Below are 24693 nucleotides of genomic sequence, written 5' to 3'. Positions count from 1 at the left end.
TCGATTTTCAACTTCGCGATCCGTATCATAAATGTAAAGCTGCAGAAACCTGGGGGGGGGGGGGGCTCCCCTGTTCAGGGCACAGACTACCGAGCCAATGATAAATTTGGCCAGAGATCTTGAAAATGTAAGGAGAACGTCCATCGTTAACAGTTTCATCGATACGAGCGCCAAAGGACGTCATGCTGAACATCTGGTTGTAGGCACGAACATTATCAAGGAAAGCAGGAGTTTCTAACAAACGCTTAAATTCTGCAGGAGGATCCTCATAGCGTGGTAAATAGACGCGGCCATTTTCACAGCAGCGATGATAATGAAGTTGTTTGTCTCTCAAATATGACTTAACATGTTCAGCACGCCAGAACAAAGCCCCGCACTGCATACAAACGGACTTGCAGTCCCCTGAATCACGATATAAAGGAGATACGCCTGCACGAATATAAGGCAATTGTCAAAGAGCATATATAATAATATATAAACACACATGAAAACAGGCAAATAACTCGCACACTCAACAACGATAACCACCATTAAAATTAACTGTTTTCTAGAACTAACCAAGTGCAGGTAATCAACTCAGACTACATGAAATTTTCAGGCTAGTAAATATCCAAAGATTCTAATTCTAGTGCCTCTTGCACTCAACAACCACAACCAAAAAACAAATACACATTGCAACCTCAAATTGGTAGTTTACAAAAGGAAAAAAAGGAGTTGACAAAATTAATATCTCGCAAAGTCAACAACGATAACCGCCATTAAAATAAAACGGTTTTCTAGAACTGGCCAAGTGCAGGTAATCCAATCAGAGCACATGGAATTTTCATGCTAGTAAATATCCAAAGATTCGAATTGTAGTGCCTCTTGCACTCAATAACCACAACAAAAAACCAAATACACATTGCAGCCTCAAATCGGTAGTTTACAAAAGAAAAAAAACAAATTTGACACAATTAAATGAAACACAAAAATAGCAAACAAATAACACAAAACATGAGGCATAGGGAATTTTCAGGCTAGTAAATGTCTAAAGATTCCAATTCTAGTGGCTCTTGCACTCAACAACCATACATATAAAAGACAACATGCATATATGAAAGACAACATACATATACGAAAAGCAAAAAGAAATAAAAAACAACATAATCCACAGATAGTGAAAGTTACAGTAGAACAGCATAGAAACAAAAGACAACATAAGCCAAACATAGTGCAACTCACACTAAAACATCATACATATAGTTAGAAACTCGATTTACCTGACACATCAAAAGGTGCAAAGATAGTAAATATGGGTGTCAACTGAGCATGAAGGGAAAAGCTAACAGAAACTGCACAAACAGATATCTCTCAAAACTTGTAAAAAAACAATTTCAGTGACAACAAATTAGAATAAAAAACAATATCATACCATGAGAAGAAGCCGAAGCACTGGCATGTGCCTTACGTAGAGAAGCCCTTTTCTTAGATTGTTTTTCGAAAACAACTTGTAGGTCTGAAGGTCCAACACTTTCTAACACAACACCACCCACTACATTCGAATTGACTAAGTTTTTTTTTCCTTTTTCGAGAACTCCTCATAACGAAAATTACCAAACAATGAAAAGGCAAAAAATTAACAGGGTTGGGAATGGTGAACAGCCTAAACAACGTAAGAAGGATGCGAAAACCACAGCCAACAATAGCAAGCAAACAACATAAATTAAATATAGATTAACAAAAGAAAAACGAACCTGTGGAATTGGTCTGGAGCAAGTATGAAGAATTAATTAATTAATGGAAGAAGGTAAGGGGGGAAGGAGCAGGGTGAGGCTAAAGGTGTGGGAGAAGGGAGCAGGTCAAGGTGGGAGGTGAGGGACGAACAGAGGAAGAGGAGAGGATGACCAGTAGTTGGTCGCTTACTGTAGTGACCCGAACTTTTCCATGTTTATATATATTAATTGAGATTGATATTTACATGATTAAATGTTTCCAACATGTTAAGCAATCAAACTTGTTAAGACTTGATTAATTGAAATAGGTTTCATATAGACAATTGACCACCCAAGTTGACCGGTGATTCACGAACGTTAAAACTTGTAAAAACTATATGATGACATATATATGGTTATATATATAGTTAACATGATATTATGATAAGTAAACATATCATTAATTATATTAACAATGAACTACATATGTAAAAACAAGACTACTAACTTAATGATTTTGAAACGAGACATATATGTAACGATTATCGTTGTAACGACAATTAATGTATATATATCATATTAAGAGATATTCGTACATCATAATATCATGATAATATAATAATTTAAAATCTCTTTTGATATTATAAACATTGGGTTAACAACATTTAACAAGATCGTTAACCTAAAGGTTTCAAAACAACATTTACATGTAACGACTAACGATGACTTAACGACTCAGTTAAAATGTATATACATGTAGTGTTTTAATATGTATTCATACACTTTCGAAAGACTTCAAGACACTTATCAAAATACTTCTACTTAACAAAAATGCTTACAATTACATCCTCGTTCAGTTTCATCAACAATTCTACTCGTATGCACCCGTATTCGTACTCGTACAATACACAGCTTTTAGATGTATGTACTATTGGTATATACACTCCAATGATCAGCTCTTAGCAGCCCATGTGAGTCACCTAACACATGTGAGAACCATCATTTGGCAACTAGCATGAAATATCTCATAAAATTACAAAAATATGAGTAATCATTCATGACTTATTTACATGAAAACAAAATAACATATCCTTTATATCTAATCCATACACCAACGACCAAAAACACCTACAAACACTTTCATTCTTCAATTTTCTTCATCTAATTGATCTCTCTCAAGTTCTATCTTCAAGTTCTAAGTGTTCTTCATAAATTCCAAAAGTTCTAGTTTCATAAAATCAAGAATACTTTCAAGTTTGCTAGCTCACTTCCAATCTTGTAAGGTGATCATCCAACCTCAAGAAATCTTTGTTTCTTACAGTAGGTTATCATTCTAATACAAGGTAATAATCATATTCAAACTTTTGTTCAATTTATATAACTATAACAATCTTATTTCAAGTGATGATCTTACTTGAACTTATTTTCGTGTCATGATTCTGCTTCAAGAACTTCGAGCCATCCAAGGATCCATTGAAGCTAGATCCATTTTTCTCTTTTCCAGTAGGTTTATCCAAGGAACTTAAGGTAGTAATGATGTTCATAACATCATTCAATTCATACATATAAAGCCATCTTATTCGAAGGTTTAAACTTGTAATCACTAGAACATAGTTTAGTTAATTCTAAACTTGTTCGCAAACAAAAGTTAATCCTTCTAACTTGACTTTTAAAATCAACTAAACACATGTTCTATATCTATATGATATGCTAACTTAATGATTTAAAACCTGGAAACACGAAAAACACCGTAAAACCGGATTTACGCCGTCGTAGTAACACCGCGGGCTGTTTTGGGTTAGTTAATTAAAAACTATGATAAACTTTGATTTAAAAGTTGTTATTATGAGAAAATGATTTTTATTATGAACATGAAACTATATCCAAAAATTATGGTTAAACTCAAAGTGGAAGTATGTTTTCTAAAATGGTCATCTAGACGTCGTTCTTTCGACTGAAATGACTACCTTTACAAAAACGACTTGTAACTTATTTTTCTGACTATAAACCTATACTTTTTCTGTTTATATTCATAAAATAGAGTTCAATATGAAACCATAGCAATTTGATTCACTCAAAACGGATTTAAAATGAAGAAGTTATGGGTAAAACAAGATTGGATAATTTTTCTCATTTTAGCTACGTGAAAATTGGTAACAAATCTATTCCAACCATAACTTAATCAACTTGTATTGTATATTATGTAATCTTGAGATACCATAGACACGTATACAATGTTTCGACCTATCATGTCGACACATCTATATATATTTCGGAACAACCATAGACACTCTATATGTGAATGTTGGAGTTAGCTATACAGGGTTGAGGTTGATTCCAAAATATATATAGTTTGAGTTGTGATCAATACTGAGATACGTATACACTGGGTCGTGGATTGATTCAAGATAATATTTATCGATTTATTTCTGTACATCTAACTGTGGACAACTAGTTGTAGGTTACTAACGAGGACAGCTGACTTAATAAACTTAAAACATCAAAATATATTAAAAGTGTTGTAAATATATTTTGAACATACTTTGATATATATGTATATATTGTTATAGGTTCGTGAATCAACCAGTGGCCAAGTCTTACTTCCCGACGAAGTAAAAATCTGTGAAAGTGAGTTATAGTCCCACTTTTAAAATCTAATATTTTTGGGATGAGAATACATGCAGGTTTTATAAATGATTTACAAAATAGACACAAGTACGTGAAACTACATTCTATGGTTGAATTATCGAAATCGAATATGCCCCTTTTTATTAAGTCTGGTAATCTAAGAATTAGGGAACAGACACCCTAATTGACGCGAATCCTAAAGATAGATCTATCGGGCCCAACAAGCCCCATCCAAAGTACCGGATGCTTTAGTACTTCGAAATTTATATCATATCCGAAGGGTGTCCCGGAATGATGGGGATATTCTTATATATGCATCTTGTTAATGTCGGTTACCAGGTGTTCACCATATGAATGATTTTTATCTCTATGTATGGGATGTGTATTGAAATATGAAATCTTGTGGTCTATTATTATGATTTGATATATATAGGTTAAACATATAACTCACCAACATTTTTGTTGACGTTTTAAGCATGTTTATTCTCAGGTGATTATTAAGAGCTTCCGCTGTCGCATACTTAAATAAGGACGAGATTTGGAGTCCATGCTTGTATGATATTGTGTAAAAACTGCATTCAAGAAACTTATTTTGTTGTAACATATTTGTATTGTAAACCATTATGTAATGGTCGTGTGTAAACAGGATATTTTAGATTATCATTATTTGATAATCTACGTAAAGCTTTTTAAACCTTTATTGATGAAATAAAGGTTATGGTTTGTTTTAAAATGAATGCAGTCTTTGAAAAACGTCTCATATAGAGGTCAAAACCTCGCAACGAAATCAATTAATATGGAACGTTTTTAATCAATAAGAACGGGACATTTCACTTACCGTCCCTGACTTTTGTGACTCAACCGTAAATTAAAATAAAATAAAATTTAAGAAAAGTAAATTAAATTAAAAAACGTGAAACACACAACAACAAAAAAAAAAAATACCAAACAGCGTGAACAGTATTTTTGTGTGAGGAGAACTACCACGTGGACCAATCAGATTGCGAGGTTTAGTTTTCCTAATAGTAGATGGGTAATATACTACTTGTACGCCTAGCTTAGTGTATATTGAGGTCGTGGACAAAAAATGTACCTTTGTTGGAACTAATTGGGTTATTAATTTATGCTAAGTTTGATTTATTTAATTTATGTTAAGTTTGGGTCAGTAAGTTGTTATGTTAAAAAGAGGTTGCATTGTTATAGGTTTATTTTATTTTATTATTGGTTTGTGGTAGTTTAGATTTAATCTATTCTATTCTTATAAAAGGCTAATTAAATGACATCATAAATAACTATTTTCTTTCTATAAAAAAATTAAAAGAAAAAAAGAAAAAGGGGAGGGCCTTTGAATGATGTCATAAACAAATTAATTCCTAATTAAATTTGAATATTAAATTATCTAATCAAAATCAGTAAAAAAAAAAAAAGAAAAAAAAACATATCTCTGATAAATCTTCTTTCAGACTCCTTTTTGAGAGATGTGATCCTCACACATCACTTGTTGATTCATATACACTCTTTTACATGAAATTCCAATCCTACCATTGTATTAATCAACATTTTCATTTTTGTCTTTATGTAAAAAGTAAGGACAAACTTATCCATTTATGTAAAAAGGTGTGTATGAGATAAAAAATACTGTGTGAGAATACCTCCCTTTACCAAATCATATCAGATTTTCTTGAACATCAAGCCTCTTTTTCTTGATACTTCTTCTCTTGAATTAATCCAATCCAAATGAATTCAAATTTATTTTTCTCAAAAGCAAAAGCAGATACGGAGTTGCTAACTTACGTTTTTCTTCAATCAGATATCAACATATTACAATCAACCATACTCCAGACACCATCGCCACCGCCACCGCTACCATAGCCACCACCGCTCTGATGGTACTTTCAATCTTTTCCATTTAAAAAACACAACTTAATCCCAAATCAAAATAAACCCCTAGAAGATAAGCTCATAAACCCTAGAAGATAAGCTCCTTTGAAGATACCCTCATCAACAGCTTCTTCTTCTTCTTTTCAGGTTAGTTTTTTTTTTTTTCTAGCTTTAACTAATAAACATCTATTACTTAAATTCACACTTTTTTTTAAACATGCTCATTTCCCTGCAAATTTCTCTGTACGCCATCAATCTTCATTTTCCTTCTTCTTATTTGGTTTCAGATTCAATGAAAAGGCTGGTTGTAATCAAGATTTCTTCATATTTAACAGGTATTTTTTCTCAGTTCCGATTTTTGGTTCCTATCTAATGTTCTTCTACTTTATTGTAACAGTTATTGGAATTGTTTTTTTAGGGTTTAAATCCGTGAATTTAAGGTAGAAGTATCAATTTAATCAGAAAAAAAATCAAACAATACGCCAAACATTTAAAGTATAAGGATTATATTTAGTTGATAGTGGAATACGATTTCTTCTTTTTACGTTATACCTTCTGTGGGTTTATAGTCTTCAATTCAGAATTTGAATTGGGTTTTGATTTATGATTCATTAATTTTGATTTTTGATGCTTATTTTAAATAAAAAGTGAAACCTTCAGGTATACCCATATGGAAAATTGACTTAATTTGATTGACTTTTAATGTTTTATGTATTATGTATTATTTGTGTTTTTTGATGCATATGGTTGTTGTCATTGTTAAAAAATATTGTCTGCCAAACGTAGTATATCCAGACGGTTTTCGCTGCATTACACTGAGGATGATGTTAGAAATAGATGGCATAAAGAGTATTCCAAATTACAAGGCGGATAGGTATATTAGGAAGACTTATAATAGGATCTGAGAATATAAAGGAAATTGGTGGGTTGTTTTGGTATTTAGTAGTTTGTGAGAAATGGTTAATAAAATATCATTCAACAATTTTTCTTATATAATCCCGTGAAACCACGGGTCCTTTCACTAGTTAAGGTGTAAATGTGTACGTGTGATGTAGTACACCGATTCTAAGGGGAGAAATAGTGGGTCAAAGTAGTGTCATTAATCATGTGTTAGATCGGTGGTGTAGACGTGTAGCGTACCCATTTTTAGGATGCTACTTTCTTTGTTTATTTCATAACTATTTAAAGTCTTGTATTGAATGAAATAAAGGTGTGAAGTTTTGGTCTTTCTCTTCATCGACTACTTGTTTTTATTCTTCAAATTTTCCTATAATTCATATTTTATTTGTGAGTTATTAGGAAGTGTGTTCTATCAACCTTCTATGGGTGTGAGTACGTCACGTTGTTTTCTCCCAATACGTGGCACAAATATGATCGGGTGAGTGGCTCAACTTCAAAAAAATCTAGATGTGTTTTTGAATGCGTCTATATGGAACATGTCTACTTGACTAAAGCTATGTATACCGGTTATTAGATAGATTGGTGCGTATTAATAAATATATTTAGACATGTTAACTGTTCTTGTTGTAAATGTCTCTAGACCTATTTGATATGTCGCGGAAACTGTGTAACATCCGTTAATATTGATGTGGGATGTGTATTCCCATACTAGTGGCGGAAGCGGGAATTTTTTTCATTGGGGGGAAAAAAATTTAAAAGCGTAGCAAACTTTTTTTAGGAAAAATACGGATGTTTTTGGACCGAATGTAGAGACTTTAGCGGCAATATATAGAGACTTTTGGGTATAAAAAAAAAATTCACGGAAGACAAAATCGAAAGATCAAAAATTTTTGAAATAAAATTTACAAATTCATTGGAGGCAGGTGCCCTTGCCCCTAAATATCCTCGCCCGTGTTCCAAACATAAAACACATAAATATTCTCTTTCTTTGGGTAGATGTTTTAAATTCAAGTAATTTTTTTTTTTACCACAACTTTTGTAATGGCCCCTCTTTTATGGCTAAGAAGGAATTATTGATAGCATAACAATACATTAGTTAATTAGGCGTGACAAATTTAGCAATTAGCCACATGAAGAAGGTGGACCAAAGGGTGACACAGATTGATGCTAAACCATAAGTCCACAACATGATCACTGAACATTCACTCTCACCAACACCAAATAACTGCATTATCGTACCTGCAATATTCGTTAACAATTTATTAAGTTCCAGTTACATTTATATTATGCTTACAAACTTCAAATTGAATACAGACTAAAAATAAAATAACCATCAAAATCTTATACCATTGTTCATGGCTGGAGGAAGTGCAAATTGTAACAGAAGAACGAAAACATAGAGAGGATCTGGATGTACTAAACCCAGGTGAAGCGCACCTTTCACCATTAAAATACCAAATAGTGGCAAGAAAACATACCGAACTGCTACTATCCCAAATACAAGTGTCAACGTGATACCTGACCCTCTGAGACCTGCAATTCATATACATCCATTATCTTTCAACATCAAGATACTGATGAATGTAACACTGAATTTATGGTTAAGTCTACCTTTTAGTAAGTTCCCACCCACAATCAAAGCCACAATTGGAATTGCCGCGTCCCTGAGACAAAATGAAAAACAGGTCATCAGGGCGTTCAACGTCATTTCATTAATGAAAATATAGAATGTCAAGGAATAAAGGATTATACCCTACTAAAGAAGCAGAATCTTGAATCACTCTTAGAGGAGCTGTGGTGCCTATCATTAGCCTGCGTATCGGAGTTACTGTTCCAATAACGAACCCAACAATCTGTTACAAAAAGTGACACATTGTTAAGTTGATACACCTAAATTTTTTTTTTATCTTATTTTGAACGGAAGTTAGGAGTCATTGACGGGGGAAGAAAGCGATGTAGACATCCACCCACCCGATCATTTCCTTGGTACGAATCATTACAGGCCTACCGCCCATCAGGAGGAAACCCACACGACGAATCAGTACGGGCATCCCTTGTGGTAAAACCCCTTCGGGTGAGGCCCGAACGCAAGACGTCCGCAACCTTTGAGGTCCATGAAATGGGCGGGTAACAACAAGGGAAATTTTGCAGCGAGTGGGAGTCGAACCACTGACCTCCCACATGGTAAGACAAGTCACTACCATTACGCCAACTCCTTGTTGTTTATACTCCTATAATAAACGGGATAATAAATTGATAAGGTTTTCCCAGTTTTTCCTTGGGAAGTAATATTTTTACACAAATGTACGTTGGGTGATATCGTGACCGCTTCTGACCCAGGTTTGAATCCGAGACCTATGAGGATATCAGGTTCCCAACCACTAGGCAATATTGGTATGGTTTGTATACACCTATAAATATGATAATGTAGTAATATATAATGTAAGAGTTGGGAATTGAAGGCATTATACAGCTCCAATAGTTGATGGTGCAAACACAGCCTTCAAGTTGAGACGTCTTGAAAACATAACTAACAGTTGCTTCATCACATGTAACATCACCTGTTGCAAATCACATTTTGAGTCAGATCAATTTGTTCAAACACAGCCTTCAAATGGATTGTCAAGCAAAAGGTCCTTTAGTTGTAAAGACAAGTAACTACCATCACTTTTTCTCCAAACTTGGATGAAGGATTCAAGTTTCGATTCAGATCTTCTTGTTCGATTCCTGTATCCTTGATAGGGATAATCACATTGTTACCAGAATCTTGTGAGTGACCCGCAAAAACCCTTACTAGGTTGTAAACGTATAACCACATATATATAGCCCCAACCTGATGAAATAATTAGCTTTTTTAGGTAAATCAATCAAATTAAAATTGAAATATATTTTTATAAGTAGTCATGTTTCTTCGAAAAGTACATACTGCTAGTGAGAGTGAAGCATAAGCTATGCTATGGTCAGAGCAAACATCAGGATCTCCAAATGGACTGCCTTTCTCTTTGCATACAGCTGGTAATATTATCAAAAGCATGTTTCCTAAATTCCCTATATTATATTCAAAATAATACACTTAGAATAATAAAAATAAACTTTTACTTATTACGGAGTACATTTTTTTATTTATCAGAGTTGTATGGTACAAGTAGATTTACCTGCTGCACAGGTACCAATAATGAGGCCCTTTAGATGTTTAGGTGGTCTAGCTATGATCATAAGCAACCATCCAAGAGCAGACCCAATTATAAATGTTAATAGAATATTAACAGGCATAAACCACCTGCAGTTTCACAACATTTTAACGATTTAAACGGATAAATAGGTAAACGGATAAGGTTTTTCTGTTCATGTTACTTAGTGAAAGGGATTATTATGTATGTGGCATAACCGAATTATCAAATTACCAAAGCCGATAGGCCTTCACGACCCGACCCTCAGATGCGGGGTTCACTGAGCAAAGGAGTCGGCAGATGAACCATTTTTTTAGACTCCACCTTCGGGAAACTACTAAAGGGAAGGCTAACAGTGTTTAGCGCAGCTTATTAGGGATTTCTCAACGAAAAGGCTTTGTCAAACCCTCTTACGTTAACCTACCTTCTTGCCAGCGAAATAACATTTTTTTGAGGTCGCACATTCAATGACTGCTCTAGAGCCGACTTATTCGGGCATTTCCAACGCTATGAATAGAAAGAGACATATCTGTCTGTTTCGACCAAACGAATAAAGCTGGTGGTTGCTGCTCTACTATATAAGTACCGTGCGTGAGGAAAGGATCTCGCATGGTAAAGCATCTCGACGCTCAATAGCCGTAGTTGACTATAGACCTTCATGAGTTACTTGTCATCACCCGGAAATCACAAATCTTTGCCAAGTGCCGAGATTGGTTTGGAACTTTCTTGAAGCATCAAGCCTGGCATCCCAAAGCCAGTGTAGTCCAGGCGAACTCAATAATCCAATTTTCAAAACTGTGCCCAGCCAGCCTATCCCCAATCGGGCACAACTCAACGATCGACGTGACATTAGTCAAAAGGCAAGGCTTCTTGGAAACTGTTTTTTCTTTTCCTGACCACCTTAAGATATGCTATTAGTGAAGTTTGAACTTGTAACCTCTTGTGAGGAAATCAAGGACCCAACAAAATGAAAAGGATACATTTATAATTAAAAGAAGGCAAATCAAGAACATCAGTTATAAATAATAGAATTCAGGCTCACAAATAGAAAACTTACATTGAGACTATGTTTTTGTAAGTGATTGTTCTAGCAAGGTTGCTGCTAACAAGTGCAGGATTTAACACAAAGAACACAATCTGTTCACAAACACCATAACAAAATTGATTTCTTTAATTAAATAGGAGCTTTCAATAATCAAAAAGGGTAAGGGGATTAGCAATTTAGCATCTACTATGATATTTCTAATGGATACTTTATACATGCTTACATTATTCACTTGTTTCCTTGTACTTTGTCCCAAGATATCAATAGAATCGACTGCAAGAAATGAACCAAGTACAGTAACAATGAGTACTTTAAGAACAGGCATAGAAGCAGCCCAAAACAGATCCATAAACCCCATTTTCTCTATTCCAAAACTGTTATCAAATTTACAGAAAGACTATCTGATTAACAAACCCAATTGCATATATAAAAGAGTCCAACAATAAATATCATCAACATGAGTACTATACTACTGTATATCAAAGTTAGTCTTAGAAAATTTTAAAAGTAATTATATTTTACTACTGTAGTAAAATACTATATAATATAGATAGAAAAAACAAGAAAAATATGCATGGCCAACCATTGTTAAGTAGAATATCTACGCACCAACGCATTTAAGTACTTTTTAATATAAATAAGTATTTAGTTTAACAATACCTACCATTACACCTTAGATAACACTGGGAAATTTCTACCACTAACTTCAGTTCCGTCTATCAGGTGGCTATCATTCTCCATTTTATAAAGACACCAATGCACTAACGTGTCTCTCTTTGTCTTTAGGACGAGGTGTCTTGGCCAATAGGATGGAAGACGTGAGGTTCCTCACCTAGTACGTATTATTATACATATTTTTACTTTTTTACTTTTATTTTTTTGTATAATAATAAGACTTTTTGCTCAGTTGGTCTCTATAGTATACCCCATATTGCTAGCAGCGTCCCTTGGGTTATTTTTTTGCCTTTAGAATCCTTTAATTATCAAAATTATGCAATCCGCATCCCTCCGTCTAAATTCTGTTAAAAAGGTCCGTTAACCCTTGACATGTATCTTGTATGTAAGAGTAAATTCGTCTTTTACTTTTTTTCTTCACTAAAAACAAGGGACCACCGGCGCAAATTCATCTTTTTTACTAAACTCAGATTCCGGTAGTTGTACATGAACAAAAACTCGGATTCCAGCAGAAGGCAGGGGCGGAGGCAGGATTTCGAAAGGTTGGGTTCACAAAATTATAATGAAATATATCGACTATAAAATACGAAGTATATAATTAACAAACTATTATTACCTACAGACAAAATAATCAAGTTACATTTTGAAATTTCATTAGTTGAAAAAGATCCATGAGTGCTTCATTCGGAATGCTAGAAAGTGTCTTTCTATAGAACCAACAAGGCAATCCTTTAAAAATTCATTATTAGGCTACGCAGATATAGTTTTACAAGCTTCATTTTTTAAAGTATATAAATAAATAGAAGACATCTCTAAATAGAATGATCTACACAACATATAGATTGAATTTGTTGAAACATATTAGGCATAAAATTTAAAAGCTAATTAACTCTAACATAGTAGATGGCCACTACTACTAGTGAAAAATGTTAAATGAGATTTGTAAAAGCCATCGGTACGTGCACATAAGATTTTGGATATATGGGCTGCTAATTTAAAAATTGGGTTGTGGACCAAAAAGGATATATATGGGCTGCTAACAAAATTGGGCTGTGACTGAATAGAAAAAAGTCATCGGTGCACATAAGATTTTGAATGGTGTCAACTACACTGTACACAAAATCTAATTTTTTACATTGGTGGTCGATGAAAACTTCAAAATAAGCTACCAAATTTTCTAGAAACTAGAAAGTTGCGTTCAGTGATTATAAACACATTCAAATAGCAATCTTCAAGTTACTCTATATTTTTTTTGTCAACATATTAGCTTCTTTTGATCTGGTTTTGAAACCCTAATTATCAACCCATTAGGAATTCTGATCTTCATGTTGTGAACCTTCAAACACAAAACGATACTAATCGATTTCAACACATCTAATATCTTTGAACCTTTTGGATATTCGTCGTACAAACATTACAAATTTCAAGTTTATGAAATCTGCAAAAAACATTTTTTTCGCAAGGCAAGCGAATATATTGGAACTCGAAATGGGCCAGATTCATCCCGTTACAAGGGGACTATAGCCCAGTTACAATGGGAATGGAACCTGGGAAACTATAGTAAAACTCGAACAATGATACAGAACATACACGAAACAAAAGGTGTTGCCGAGAGTGCAACTTTACAAAACAAGCTTGAAACTAAATACAGTACATTAAGGGATTGTTTAGCCATCCTAACCACTAGATATTTTTGTCCTTGATGCGCGAGTTAATCCACTCGTAAGATTTTAATTGAATTTCCATAAGAGTCGTTGCTCCATTCCAACACTTTTTTTTAGAAGACGTTTCGATTGCGATTCCGCCAAATAAGATAAGCACAAGTCTACTCCAATGCTTGCCAAATAAGGTCACCCATCAAAGTAAGAGAGCAATTACATTTACCACGAAAGGCCTCATTGATACTAAGGTTTATGACCGGTCCTAATTTCCACCACTCTTTCCCAAACATCATACGTCGAACGACAAAATATCATTGAGTGATCAATCTATTCGATGTCATCGTCACATAAAGGGCACCTAACGGAGTCGAAGTCAATACCTCTCTTGTCGAGTTCGGTACGAACCGGAATCCATTTGTTTAGGTTCCTCCACATGAAGATTTCCACCTTTTGCGGGACAAGATTATTTTTAAGGGTAGCATTTCTCGACCTGTTATCTAGAATCAAATGATCATCAATGAGTCTTGAGAGCTTTTTGGTTGTGAAATTACCACTTGAGGACAACACCCATTACCACGTGTATGAATCTGCATCATGTTTCGCATAAGAATCTAACAGTGAATGAAGGTTCTATAACTCGCCATTAGCTCGACCAAAAGGAGATCTGACACAATTCCAATTTGCTTGCCACGAACTGCCATCCCATGAAATTCTTTATCTGACCGAAGCTCCAGGGGCAGAATAAATTCTGTACAAACGGTTGAACTGCAGCTTTAGAGGGACATTACTGAGCCAAGGATCGTCCCAAAATGCAGTCCCGCTGCCATCCCCAATCTGTTTGTGAAAGGAGCACCTGAAACTGATTCCAAGCTTATCAATGTCGTAACCTGCACGAATAATATTAAACCACACGCCACTTTTGCATTCCGGCTTGTTAAGGCCCGAAGGAGAAAGTAGCCCGTTAGAGCCAAGAATGCTTTTAATTACTTGAACCTAAAGTGAGTTCAGTTCCGTTTTAATACGTTACACTAATGAACAACACAAATTAAATAAATCTTAACATACAAATTTGATATACACACACTTTTGCACAAATTGTGTTTGTGTAATGTTATATCATTAAAATTAAATGTAACTTTTGTAGGTTCTAAATGCTTCTCAGCTCTAACAAGACAGGGACTCCTTTTTGTTTTATTATCATTTTCTTTTGCGATTTATTCATCATTTTCATTTTCTTTTTCTCTATGGATTACAGCAACGTCAGGAACTCTTTAGGAGCTTAGCTGTTCCAAGAATTTTAACATACAAATTTCACTTGCACACTTTTTACAGATCTATTCTCCGACGGCAACAATTCAGAGCCACGATAACATCTTCAGAATTAGCCGGAATCTGCAAATCCGGTTGTTCTCTTCAACAACCATAATCCGGAATCTGCAGATCAGTCACCAACGTAAGCGATGTTCTTTCTTTATTTTCTTCTCCGGTGAACTCACCAACACCAGTTCCAGCGACTTCCAATAGCGGATGCGTTTTTCGACTAACAACATATTCGAACTTCTATTTAGATCTGGTTTTTGGTTTTTCTTTTGACAAAATTACACGGATAGTCCTTGTGTTTCCTCAAAAACACACGGATAGTCCAAACTTGATTTTGGCAACATGAATAGTTCAGAAGTTTGCACTTTTTACACGGATAGTCCAGATCCATCAAATTTCTCTGTTAAGTTTTGTCATGGGTCAAGCATGTAAGGGTAAAATAGTCATTTTCCATCTCTATCGTCTTTTTACTTTAATCTTAATCTTCATCCTCATATATTCTCCATTTCCAACAAAAATTTACAAACCCTAACTAAATAAAAACGTATCTAAATCTAAAATCGAAATCAAATCACAACTTCATTTTATTTTGAAAGCTATAATTTTAAAGAACACCAAAAGCCACGAGGGCTAGAAATACAAAACAGCAAGCAAGTCGCATGCTGGAGCAATACACCCAAACACCTACAGGACCCAAATTAAACCCAGAAAATAAAAACATCTACATAACAGAGACTTCAAACTTTTATCAAAATTCCAACAACCACTTAAAACATCACTGTTGTAGAATTACACTTTTAAATATCTAAAGTCGTACAACTACACTAATGCTACATTTGCAAAATCAATAGTCGTACAAATTGATCGATTGATAAATTACTACTACAATAAATCAGACAAAATCGGAAAGTAAGATCTGTGATAAAGACAAAATTAAAAACCAAACATACCCAATTTATCATTGTATCAAACTTAGTCATGACCATCGGCGTCGCCGCCACCTCCGTTCATCACCATCGTCGGCAACGACCTTCAACACCACTACCGTCACCTGTGATGGCCTTCAACACTGCCACCATCGCTTCTGCCAGAACGACCGATTGATAATACGGTATGAAATTAACATTTTCTTTCAAATCTGGACGATTACATCTCCTTTACTGCAATTATAAAAAGACAAAATTACACCACCACCAAGAACACCACCACCAATCTCTCTATTTCTACTTCAAATCAAAACATCCATCTTTATCATTATCATTCGACCACCAAAAATCAGAAACCCAAAAAAGTTCACGAGTTCATATTAAAACCTACGAATTAAAATTAAATTGATTCAAAAATTAAGGATTCAGTTCACAAATCCAAATTAACAATATGTAGCAGCAGATTCCCGGTTTTATTTCAACGATTGTATTAAATCTAGGGTTTTTTTCCCATCCCGTCACTTCAGATCTTCTTTTCGAAATTAGGAGTAAACATATTTTTGACGATGACTGAAAGAGGTGACAGAAAGCAGATAATCGATGGAGACATCTGTAAACGACCACTGTTGTTGTTGTGAATAGGAGTGTTTATTAGTTTTAATTTAGAGGATTTGATATATGTAATTTTTTTTTTTTTTTATTTTTTTTATTTTGGGGAGTTTAGTTTGATTAGGGTTTCTTATTTGGGATGAAGATGGAGATGAGGTTGGAGATGACGGTGGTTGCAGGTGCTCGATTTTGTTTTTCTGGGTTGAAGACGACGATTGTTTAGTGCTGGTGGTTGGATTACGACGGCGGTGGTGTTGGTCAAGCAACGGTATCTCTGATATGTGAGAGATGAATAAATGAAAAGGAAAAAAAGGGTGGTGTCGGATAAATAAAGGGAAAGGGAAATTAGGATAAATGGACTAAAATACCCTCATATGCTTAGCACATTGAAAGACTTAACGGAGCAATTTAATATCCGTTCAGATACTGGACTATCCGCGAATGAAAATACAAACTTCTGGACTAAAAAGTTGCAAAAAATAAAGTTTGGACTATCCGTGTGTTTTTCTGCAAACCTCACGGACTATTCGTGTATTTTTGTCTTTTCTTTTTGAATCTGGAAACTACGACTTCGATTTAGCATAGATCTGCTGAAAGACGAAACAAAACAAGTACGAAAGAGAGTACCAGATCTCTAAGTGATGATCTGATGATATATTTTGGGTCTTATGTTTCTGTTTTTGGGTTATGTTTTTCAACAGAGATACAATGGATGGGTATAAAATATTAGGGTTTGTGATTTTGGTTGGAAGAGAAAGTAGAAAGGACGGATGGAAAAGGGAAAAAAGGACGAAATTATCCATCACGTGATGGTACATAACGGACAATTTGGATGACAGGTTGACGGAGGGATGCGGAATTGCAAAATTTTCATAACGAAAGGATTCTAAAGGCAAAAAAGTAACCCGAGATACGCTGTTAGCAATATGAGATATAATAGAGGGACCAACAGAGGTATAATAATAATATGAGGTATAATAATAATATAGGTACACTGTTAGCAATATGAGACATAATAATAATGATAATGATGATGATGATGATGATGATGATGATGATGGTGATGACGACGACGAAAATGACGATGACGACGTTGACGACGACGACGATGACGACGATGATGTGGATGACGACGAGGACGACGACGAGGACGACGACGAGGACGACGAGGATGATGATGATGAGGATGATGATGATGAGTGTCAACTTACTTTTTTTGTATAAATCTCACCAACTTCATTTTTCTCTAATTAATAAAATAACATTTATCTCCACTATAACCTGATTGGTTGACATACAAAGTGGACTTGAAATAGACGTCTCAAAATAGTAACGTGGACATTTGAAGTAGGAAACCCGGAGTAATATATGTATTATTGGCAAGTGTAAGTAAAACATTGTCCAGTTATTCTTTAATCGAAAATAGCGTTCATTCTTCTTACGTAACTATTGATGTGATGAGTCCCCTTAGGATGAATATCATATGAATGAGTGTAAATCTAGGAAGATTGTAGAGAGAAAACTATTTCATTCCACAACTTCCTTGAACTCTTTACATAACTTTGGCTAGGGTGTTAGTGAGATATGGGAGGATAGCATCCTATATATAGCCCTCATCTATAGAATTTTTCCATACAATGCTTGACATATAATTGACTCATTCTAGGGTCCTAACAGTCCCCCCCTATGAGGTGATTGTATGTCAAATATTGCCCACTAACAAAAAAACATACAAAATTACATGAGATGGAATTAGCTATAGCTAATTAACTACCCCTCGAATCTTGTACGGTCGTTGAAGTAGATCTTGATTGTTGAAATTCTTCTACTTTCAATGGTCTTTGAGTACGCAGTGGAATTTCGAGTCTTGAACTGATGTTGCTCAAGAGTCTTTACGTCAGTCTTGAGAATCTTCTTCGAATTGCAGTATGCTGAAGACCTTGCAAATTGCTGAAGAACTCGTACTTTCCCTTATATCTCCCCCTCAAATGTGATTAACTCTTAAGCATATTTTTGATATGAGAGGGAAAGGGTATCAGAGCCTATGCAAAGTTAATCGGCATTGAATCTTCATGCATAACTCCCCCTTGACTAATGCGGAAACTTAATCAGGGTATCAGAGTCAGGAATCGTGGTAAGCATGTGTTCACTCCCCCTAAAAAGAATAACCGGTGCTCCCCCTAGAAAGAATAACCGGTGCTCCCCTAGAAGTAAGAACACTTTCTCCCCCTTGACAAGTTGTGTCGGTCAAGGTACATGTGATGTTTAACATCTCTTTGAAGATCGGGTCCCATACAGAAGTATATGGAAACCGTAGTGAAGTTAAATCATCGTCGTTTAAAATACCACTTGTAGGTATCATCGATTGCATCTATGGATTCTTCACTCCACTTTGATGGAATACTTGGTTTAGCTTGAGAGAGTAATTCCGGTGGTACTGAAGGGAATGAAGTTTTAGCCATAATCACGGACCGTGGCTTAAACTTGAGTAACTCTTGAAAAGAGTACTAGGTTGTTGTTGAAGAATCGGGTTTAGTGTCAGTTTTGATTGTTCCTTTATCACTTGACACTTATTTCGGAAACTGAAGCTTTGAAGTTTTAGAAACTAGGTCAACTTTGGTGCGAGGGGTTTTTCTTGGACCTATGGATGACTTCTTGGTTTTGTGTGAAAACCAACCATATTGATCGCGATAACCCGTAATCTCTCCATTCTTCCCATATGTGGTTTTCCGAAACGGACGATTCACATTGGTCTCGTAACTGGAGTATATCGTTTTGCTTGAGGAAAACGATGTATTGGGTTTAGAAACTGTAGGAGGAGTGGATTCCATATTGATGACCTTCTTCTCAACCGTTTGAGGAGAATATGAAATCGTAGTCTTTGGTTCATCCACTACTGATATCGAATCAGTATTAACTCCTACTGACACCGTCTCGGGTTTCAAAAGTGGTAATGTTTCTTCCAGTGAAGAAGTTTGAGATGATTTGAAATCCATCTTTGAAATTAGATCTTCAAATTCGGAAATCTCAGAAAGATAATCTTCATTTTCTTGTTTGAGTCCTTTGATGATAATCTTCGGAAATCTCGGTATTGTAAAATATTTTTAGGATTCGGTATTGTAAAATATTTTTTAGTTTGAAGATTCGAATATTCGGTTCGAAGATATGAAGATGAGTATGAAGATATGATGAAGATTTGAAGATTCGATGAAAATTCGGTTGAAGGTGGTTTGAAGATACACACAATATTCAATATGGATGTCCTTCTTTTCGTTGAAGGGATGGCTCAGATTCCAATTGAAAGGGCCAAATACGTATGAATATCGTGTATGTTGGTATAAAGAAGAACAGATTCGGTATTAGACTCAGTTACAATGCAATGACTATCTAATTAGGACTACTTACGTTCCTTATATAGTCCTCTTCTAAGGAACCATCTATTTAGCTTATTTCACATTAACACTATATACTTTCTGGGGTTCTAACAATCTCCCCCTTAGTGTTAAATGTGAAAATTACAATGTAATCCTATTTTGTAATCTTGAGAGGTCCAAATGTAGCTTTCCATCTCGTACGCGCTGGATCAGAATACTCAACTTGATTGTCTGAAATCTTCTTTGAAGGTTTCCAGGTACCCCATGCTTATCTTGAATCTCCCTCATGTAATGGATATTCATCCATTTCTTTGAAATACCTTCTCTTTCTTTGACCACGAAGAATCTCAAATTTTCTTGTACGGACCCGGAGCTTCAGACGATCTCTGATATGTTTAATAAATTCTCCAAGACCCATTTTCATGTCAATATCATCAAACTTGCTTTGACGGAACTTGAGATACTTCAGTGCAGCCTTGAGTGTTCCATCTGAATATTTGTTCAGCTCATTAGTTCTGATGAACACGTTTTCCTTTTGATAGTTAACAAACACAAACCCTTCGGGTTAGAATAGCGTCTGAAACATTCTCATATCCTTCAGTCCCTCTAGAGATTGATTCGGACAAATTATCCGAATCTTTTTCCTATTAGCTTTGAGACTGATTTAAAAATCCTCACATCTCAGTTCTATTGTCTCCATCATGTATCTCTTCACAACTTCCAAAGCTTGAGATTTTGCATAATGTCGATTTGTGAGAATACTGAGGTAGTTGTCGATGTGAATGATGTCAAGCATGTCCAGATTTTGAAAATCAGCTTTTTTAAACTTGTACTCCTTCTCATCTTCTCTTATGACGTGGAACTGACTGATGACGTATTTCTTTACGCTTATCTCTACTCCCATTAGAGTAATATTCAACACTTCTGATAAGCGATACTTTCATTGTAACCACTAATCATCTTCATTTCTGCTGATATGTTTCCTCCACATAAAATGATACCAGTTTCTTTCATCAGCTGGAAGCAATTGTGAACCAATATATGTAAACCTTTCACTTCTTGGAGTCTCATTGATGCGGAAGATCATATAAGCATTTTCCTCGATGAATGTGTTTCTTAATGTCATAAAATCATGTTCAATTCTCAATTGTAATCATTGATCCCGAATCTTGAAGAATAAACCGTTGTTATACTTGAACCGGGAATTAACCGTAGAACTTGATGTTGTTGTATCAGAATTTGAACTCTCATTAGCATTTGTAGGATTTGAACTAGATTATGTTGCAGAAGTATGTGTTGATTGTTCTGAAGGATTTGTTGTTTCAGTTGGACCATCATTGTCTTCAATATGATCAAAGATATCATCTATGTCAGGACTTTCATATTGACCGTCACCATCTTCATCAGAATTATCCTCTTCATCAGCACTTTCAATAACTGGTTCAGGATTTCCTTCATTAACAATTTTCTACATCATCAGGTATAGCAGGTAGTGAAGACAGTGTACTTAGAACAACAAATCCATCATCATCTGTTTCTTCAAGATAGAAATCACTTAGGTTCAAATCCTCATCAACTTATCCGCCTTCAACCTCAGTATGAACAATCAGAATGATTACTTGCTCAGGTTCTACATGTTCAATCTCATCATCATGAGTAGATACCATCTCTGATTCAATATAAACCTTTTGAGCTTGTGAAAATGAAGCAGACCTCACACCACCACCCCTAGTTGAAATGTTCACCGTTAGAAATTCTCCATCTACTCCTATCTCCCCCTCATCACTATTCTGAGGATCAGAATCATCATGTTCATCATCATGGTGAGGACTTAGTGGAGAAGAGCAGGAAGTAAGTGGATGTCGCAATCGAGCACGAAACATTGGTTAGAGCGAAGTACGTCGAAGAACATCAGTATTTACTTTAGAAAACATACGACTAAAGTACGCTTGCTCCAAAGCATCATAATAATTTGGTGAAAGAGAGGGTGATGGTGAAAAAGTAACAATCGGAACAGCAGAAGCAGCATCTGATGTTGTCGGTGATGTCGGTGGAAGTGTTTGAGTTGCCGTGAGGGCAGGTGAGGATAATAGTGTGGTATTATTCTTTTATGTAGGTTTATACGTACTGCTAGTCAGATTATCCCCTTCTGATGGAGATTGGTTAACAACCGGAGTTGTAACCGACGAAGACTCTTTCGGGTCAATCGTCTCCATGATATGTGTCTTATGGGACTCTAACAAAGTAGAAGAACTACCTGTCTTTAAAGTTCTCGCGGGCTCATTAAGATACCCGACTCCCGAATTCATCAATGTACCATGAGGTGGCACATCTCTTTCAGTTAAAGACTCATCACCTAGACCCTGAGTATCAAGATCTGGATGAGAAGTGACTTGAACCAAAGGATCAATTTCTTGAACCAAAGGAACAGTCTGCTGGAAGTCTGATAAATTTCCCGAAGGAATGTTAGGTTCACTTGTTTCCATGGGACGCGGCAGATATTCCTCATCAAAATAAGCCGGACCTCCAGGCCCTGCTGGATGTTGAGGCAATAGAATATCACTAGGATGAAGTATATCAAAAGGATTTTCGGCCAATACACAGGGTGCATTTTCAAGGTTTTTCGGCTCTCCTTCGGCCATTCTGGACTTCAATGACTGAGATTCCTCAATCGATTGATTCAACGTTGACTTTCCTGCAGAGGAAGACTTTACTTCCTTTTGAGATGCCGAAGCACCTTCGCCGGTGGGATTTATTCTTAAATCGTGTTTAGATTGGATGGGCTGATTGGTTGGTCTTTTTACCATCGGTGCGTTTAGATCTCTTGCCTACCGAAACTTGCACTTCATTTAATGTAGGGGTTACTGTTATTCTTAGATGTGATACGGAAATGGGTGAAGGTGACCTAGTTGGCTCTAAGCCATGGTCCGTATCACCAATGGTTTCAGTAACTGTTGGGCGAAAGATAGGAGTCGAAGTCCTAGATCTAGTTACGTGTTGTGTAGGCGGAGTCTAAATCATCTCATCAGGTACATATCGTGTCCTCTTCTTCGTTTGTTCGGGAGATGATTCAGTTGTTGATGAATCGGTGTCACTCCCCTCAGGTGTAGTTGATATGGTAGGTTCATCACTAAGTGTACTAGGCTCTATGATCCTCACGGGTTGATTTGATGAGCGTTTCAGGTTTACTCTAAGTGAGGTGTCAGATGGTCCGGGTTGGACTCTAGGTTCCTCTACAACCTCTGGGGCTGGAACCACGGCTGGTTCAACTTGTTCTTGCTGTACCGGGTTCGGAAGAGGTATCCATACTGAAAGTGTAACAACCCAAACCAACCCGCGACCCAACCACGTGAAAATAAAAAATAAATTTTTTTTTGCTGTACAGTGAAGTGGCGCGGCGCGCCAGGATGGCCGCGCGGCGCGCCATTCAGGCCTGTCCGGAAAGTTTCAAATGCGAAAAAGATCGACTAGTTCCCGACATTTTTAGACGACACGCTTTTAACCACACATTTAAATATGTAAAACTATCACGATTCAAACATAAAAATGATGTTTTACAAGCGGGGCCCACATCGGCCGTTTTACGAGTTTAATTCAAAATATGAGTTTCGACCATCAAAAGTTTAAGTACCAAACTACACTACGAGCATGGTGTTTGGGATTAAACTACCCAAGTCTCGGTCAATACTCCAAAAGCTATATAGCCCAAAAGCATTCTCTAGCAACGACGGGATCTCTAAACCAAGATGATGCCCTTACCCTTGTCCACAACCGAACCTATAAAAAAGGTAAATAACGAGAGGGTAAGCAAAACTTAGTGAATGCAATAATTATACGAATACATATATAATTATACCTACTTGCATACACTTACACAATACCGCAAACATGCTAGCAAACACAATTAGCTTATCGTCAAAATTACAACTATCATTCTCCAATACCACGAGCTAGCATATCAACCGCATATAAATATAACTCGAATAATATAATATGCTTACAACACAAATAACCATGGTTAACCAATCGTACAAGGGAACGGCGCTCGCGAAAACGCCATCGGTGTTCATAACATCCGTTAGGGCACTTAACACCTCGCACCACTAACCCCTAGGGTGGCACCTTAACACCTCGGTACTTCACCCCGAGTGGCATCTTAACACCTCGATCCTTCACTCATATTTTACGGAGTGGTGTCTTAACACCTCGACACTACACTCCTAGGTGGCATCTTAACACCTCGATGCTACACCCGAGTGGCATCTTAACACCTCGATGCTACACTCTTCACGTGAAACGTGGTGTCTTAGCACCTCGACACTTCACATTTCACGCTACAACAAATAGATACATTATATACCTACGCATATAATTATTCCACTCACCTCAAAGTCTTGTGGAAAGATACCCGAGCTTGCGAAACCTCAATGTAACGTACCTAATCACATTATACATATTATTAAACGCAACTCAAGTTGGTCAACCAATTCTTTCACCATTCTAAAGCCATTTTGACCCAAATTGCAATTTCAACCCATTTTGCACCATTAACCCTAATAATGGGTTAACTTCACCAAAAACCCTAACTCTAACCAATTATGGTCTTATTACATTCTTAAATCACAAGGTTAACTCATTTTCACACTAGCAAGACCACTTACGTCATTAAAGACCCATTTGACCCATTTCAAGGTCATTACACCCATTTACATATATATAAGGTGCTAGTACATTAACTAACCAATTTAGGCTTATAAACATAATTTAATACTTTGAAAACCCTAATTGGTCATCTTTGAATCTACATGACCCA

The 24693-nt window shown here is 35.9% G+C and overlaps 1 protein-coding gene across 1 annotated transcript; it reads right to left on the bottom strand.

Moving 5' to 3' along the window:
- Positions 1–8196: 8196 nt before the first annotated feature.
- LOC139863901 (protein PIN-LIKES 3-like) lies at positions 8197–11688 on the bottom strand. Its single transcript, XM_071852504.1, has 10 exons — positions 11539–11688; positions 11328–11407; positions 10256–10380; positions 10027–10148; positions 9763–9933; positions 9572–9661; positions 8853–8953; positions 8712–8764; positions 8448–8633; positions 8197–8339 (listed from the first exon to the last, which is right to left on the bottom strand). The coding sequence occupies exons 1-10, from the start codon at positions 11671–11673 to the stop codon at positions 8197–8199; spliced, it is 1206 nt and encodes a 401-aa protein (XP_071708605.1). The 5' UTR covers positions 11674–11688.
- Between the last annotated feature and the right edge of the window lie 13005 nt (positions 11689–24693).

Source organism: Rutidosis leptorrhynchoides, chromosome 8, assembly GCF_046630445.1.
Source record: "Rutidosis leptorrhynchoides isolate AG116_Rl617_1_P2 chromosome 8, CSIRO_AGI_Rlap_v1, whole genome shotgun sequence".
NCBI lineage: Eukaryota > Viridiplantae > Streptophyta > Magnoliopsida > Asterales > Asteraceae > Rutidosis > Rutidosis leptorrhynchoides.
This window is presented reverse-complemented; position numbering and strand designations above follow the sequence as displayed.

What these genes read in the sequence shown, in the direction of transcription:
- LOC139863901 (XM_071852504.1), bottom strand. Translation starts at nt 11,673, where the DNA reads ATGGGGTTTATGGATCTGTTTTGGGCTGCTTCTATGCCTGTTCTTAAA. An exon ending in TATTGGTACCTGTGCAGCAG is followed by an intron (nt 10,149 to 10,255) that starts GTAAATCTACTT and finishes AATATAATATAG; the next exon opens with GGAATTTAGGAAACATGCTT. An exon ending in CACCATCAACTATTGGAGCT is followed by an intron (nt 8,954 to 9,571) that starts GTATAATGCCTT and finishes TTTTTGTAACAG; the next exon opens with ATTGTTGGGTTCGTTATTGG.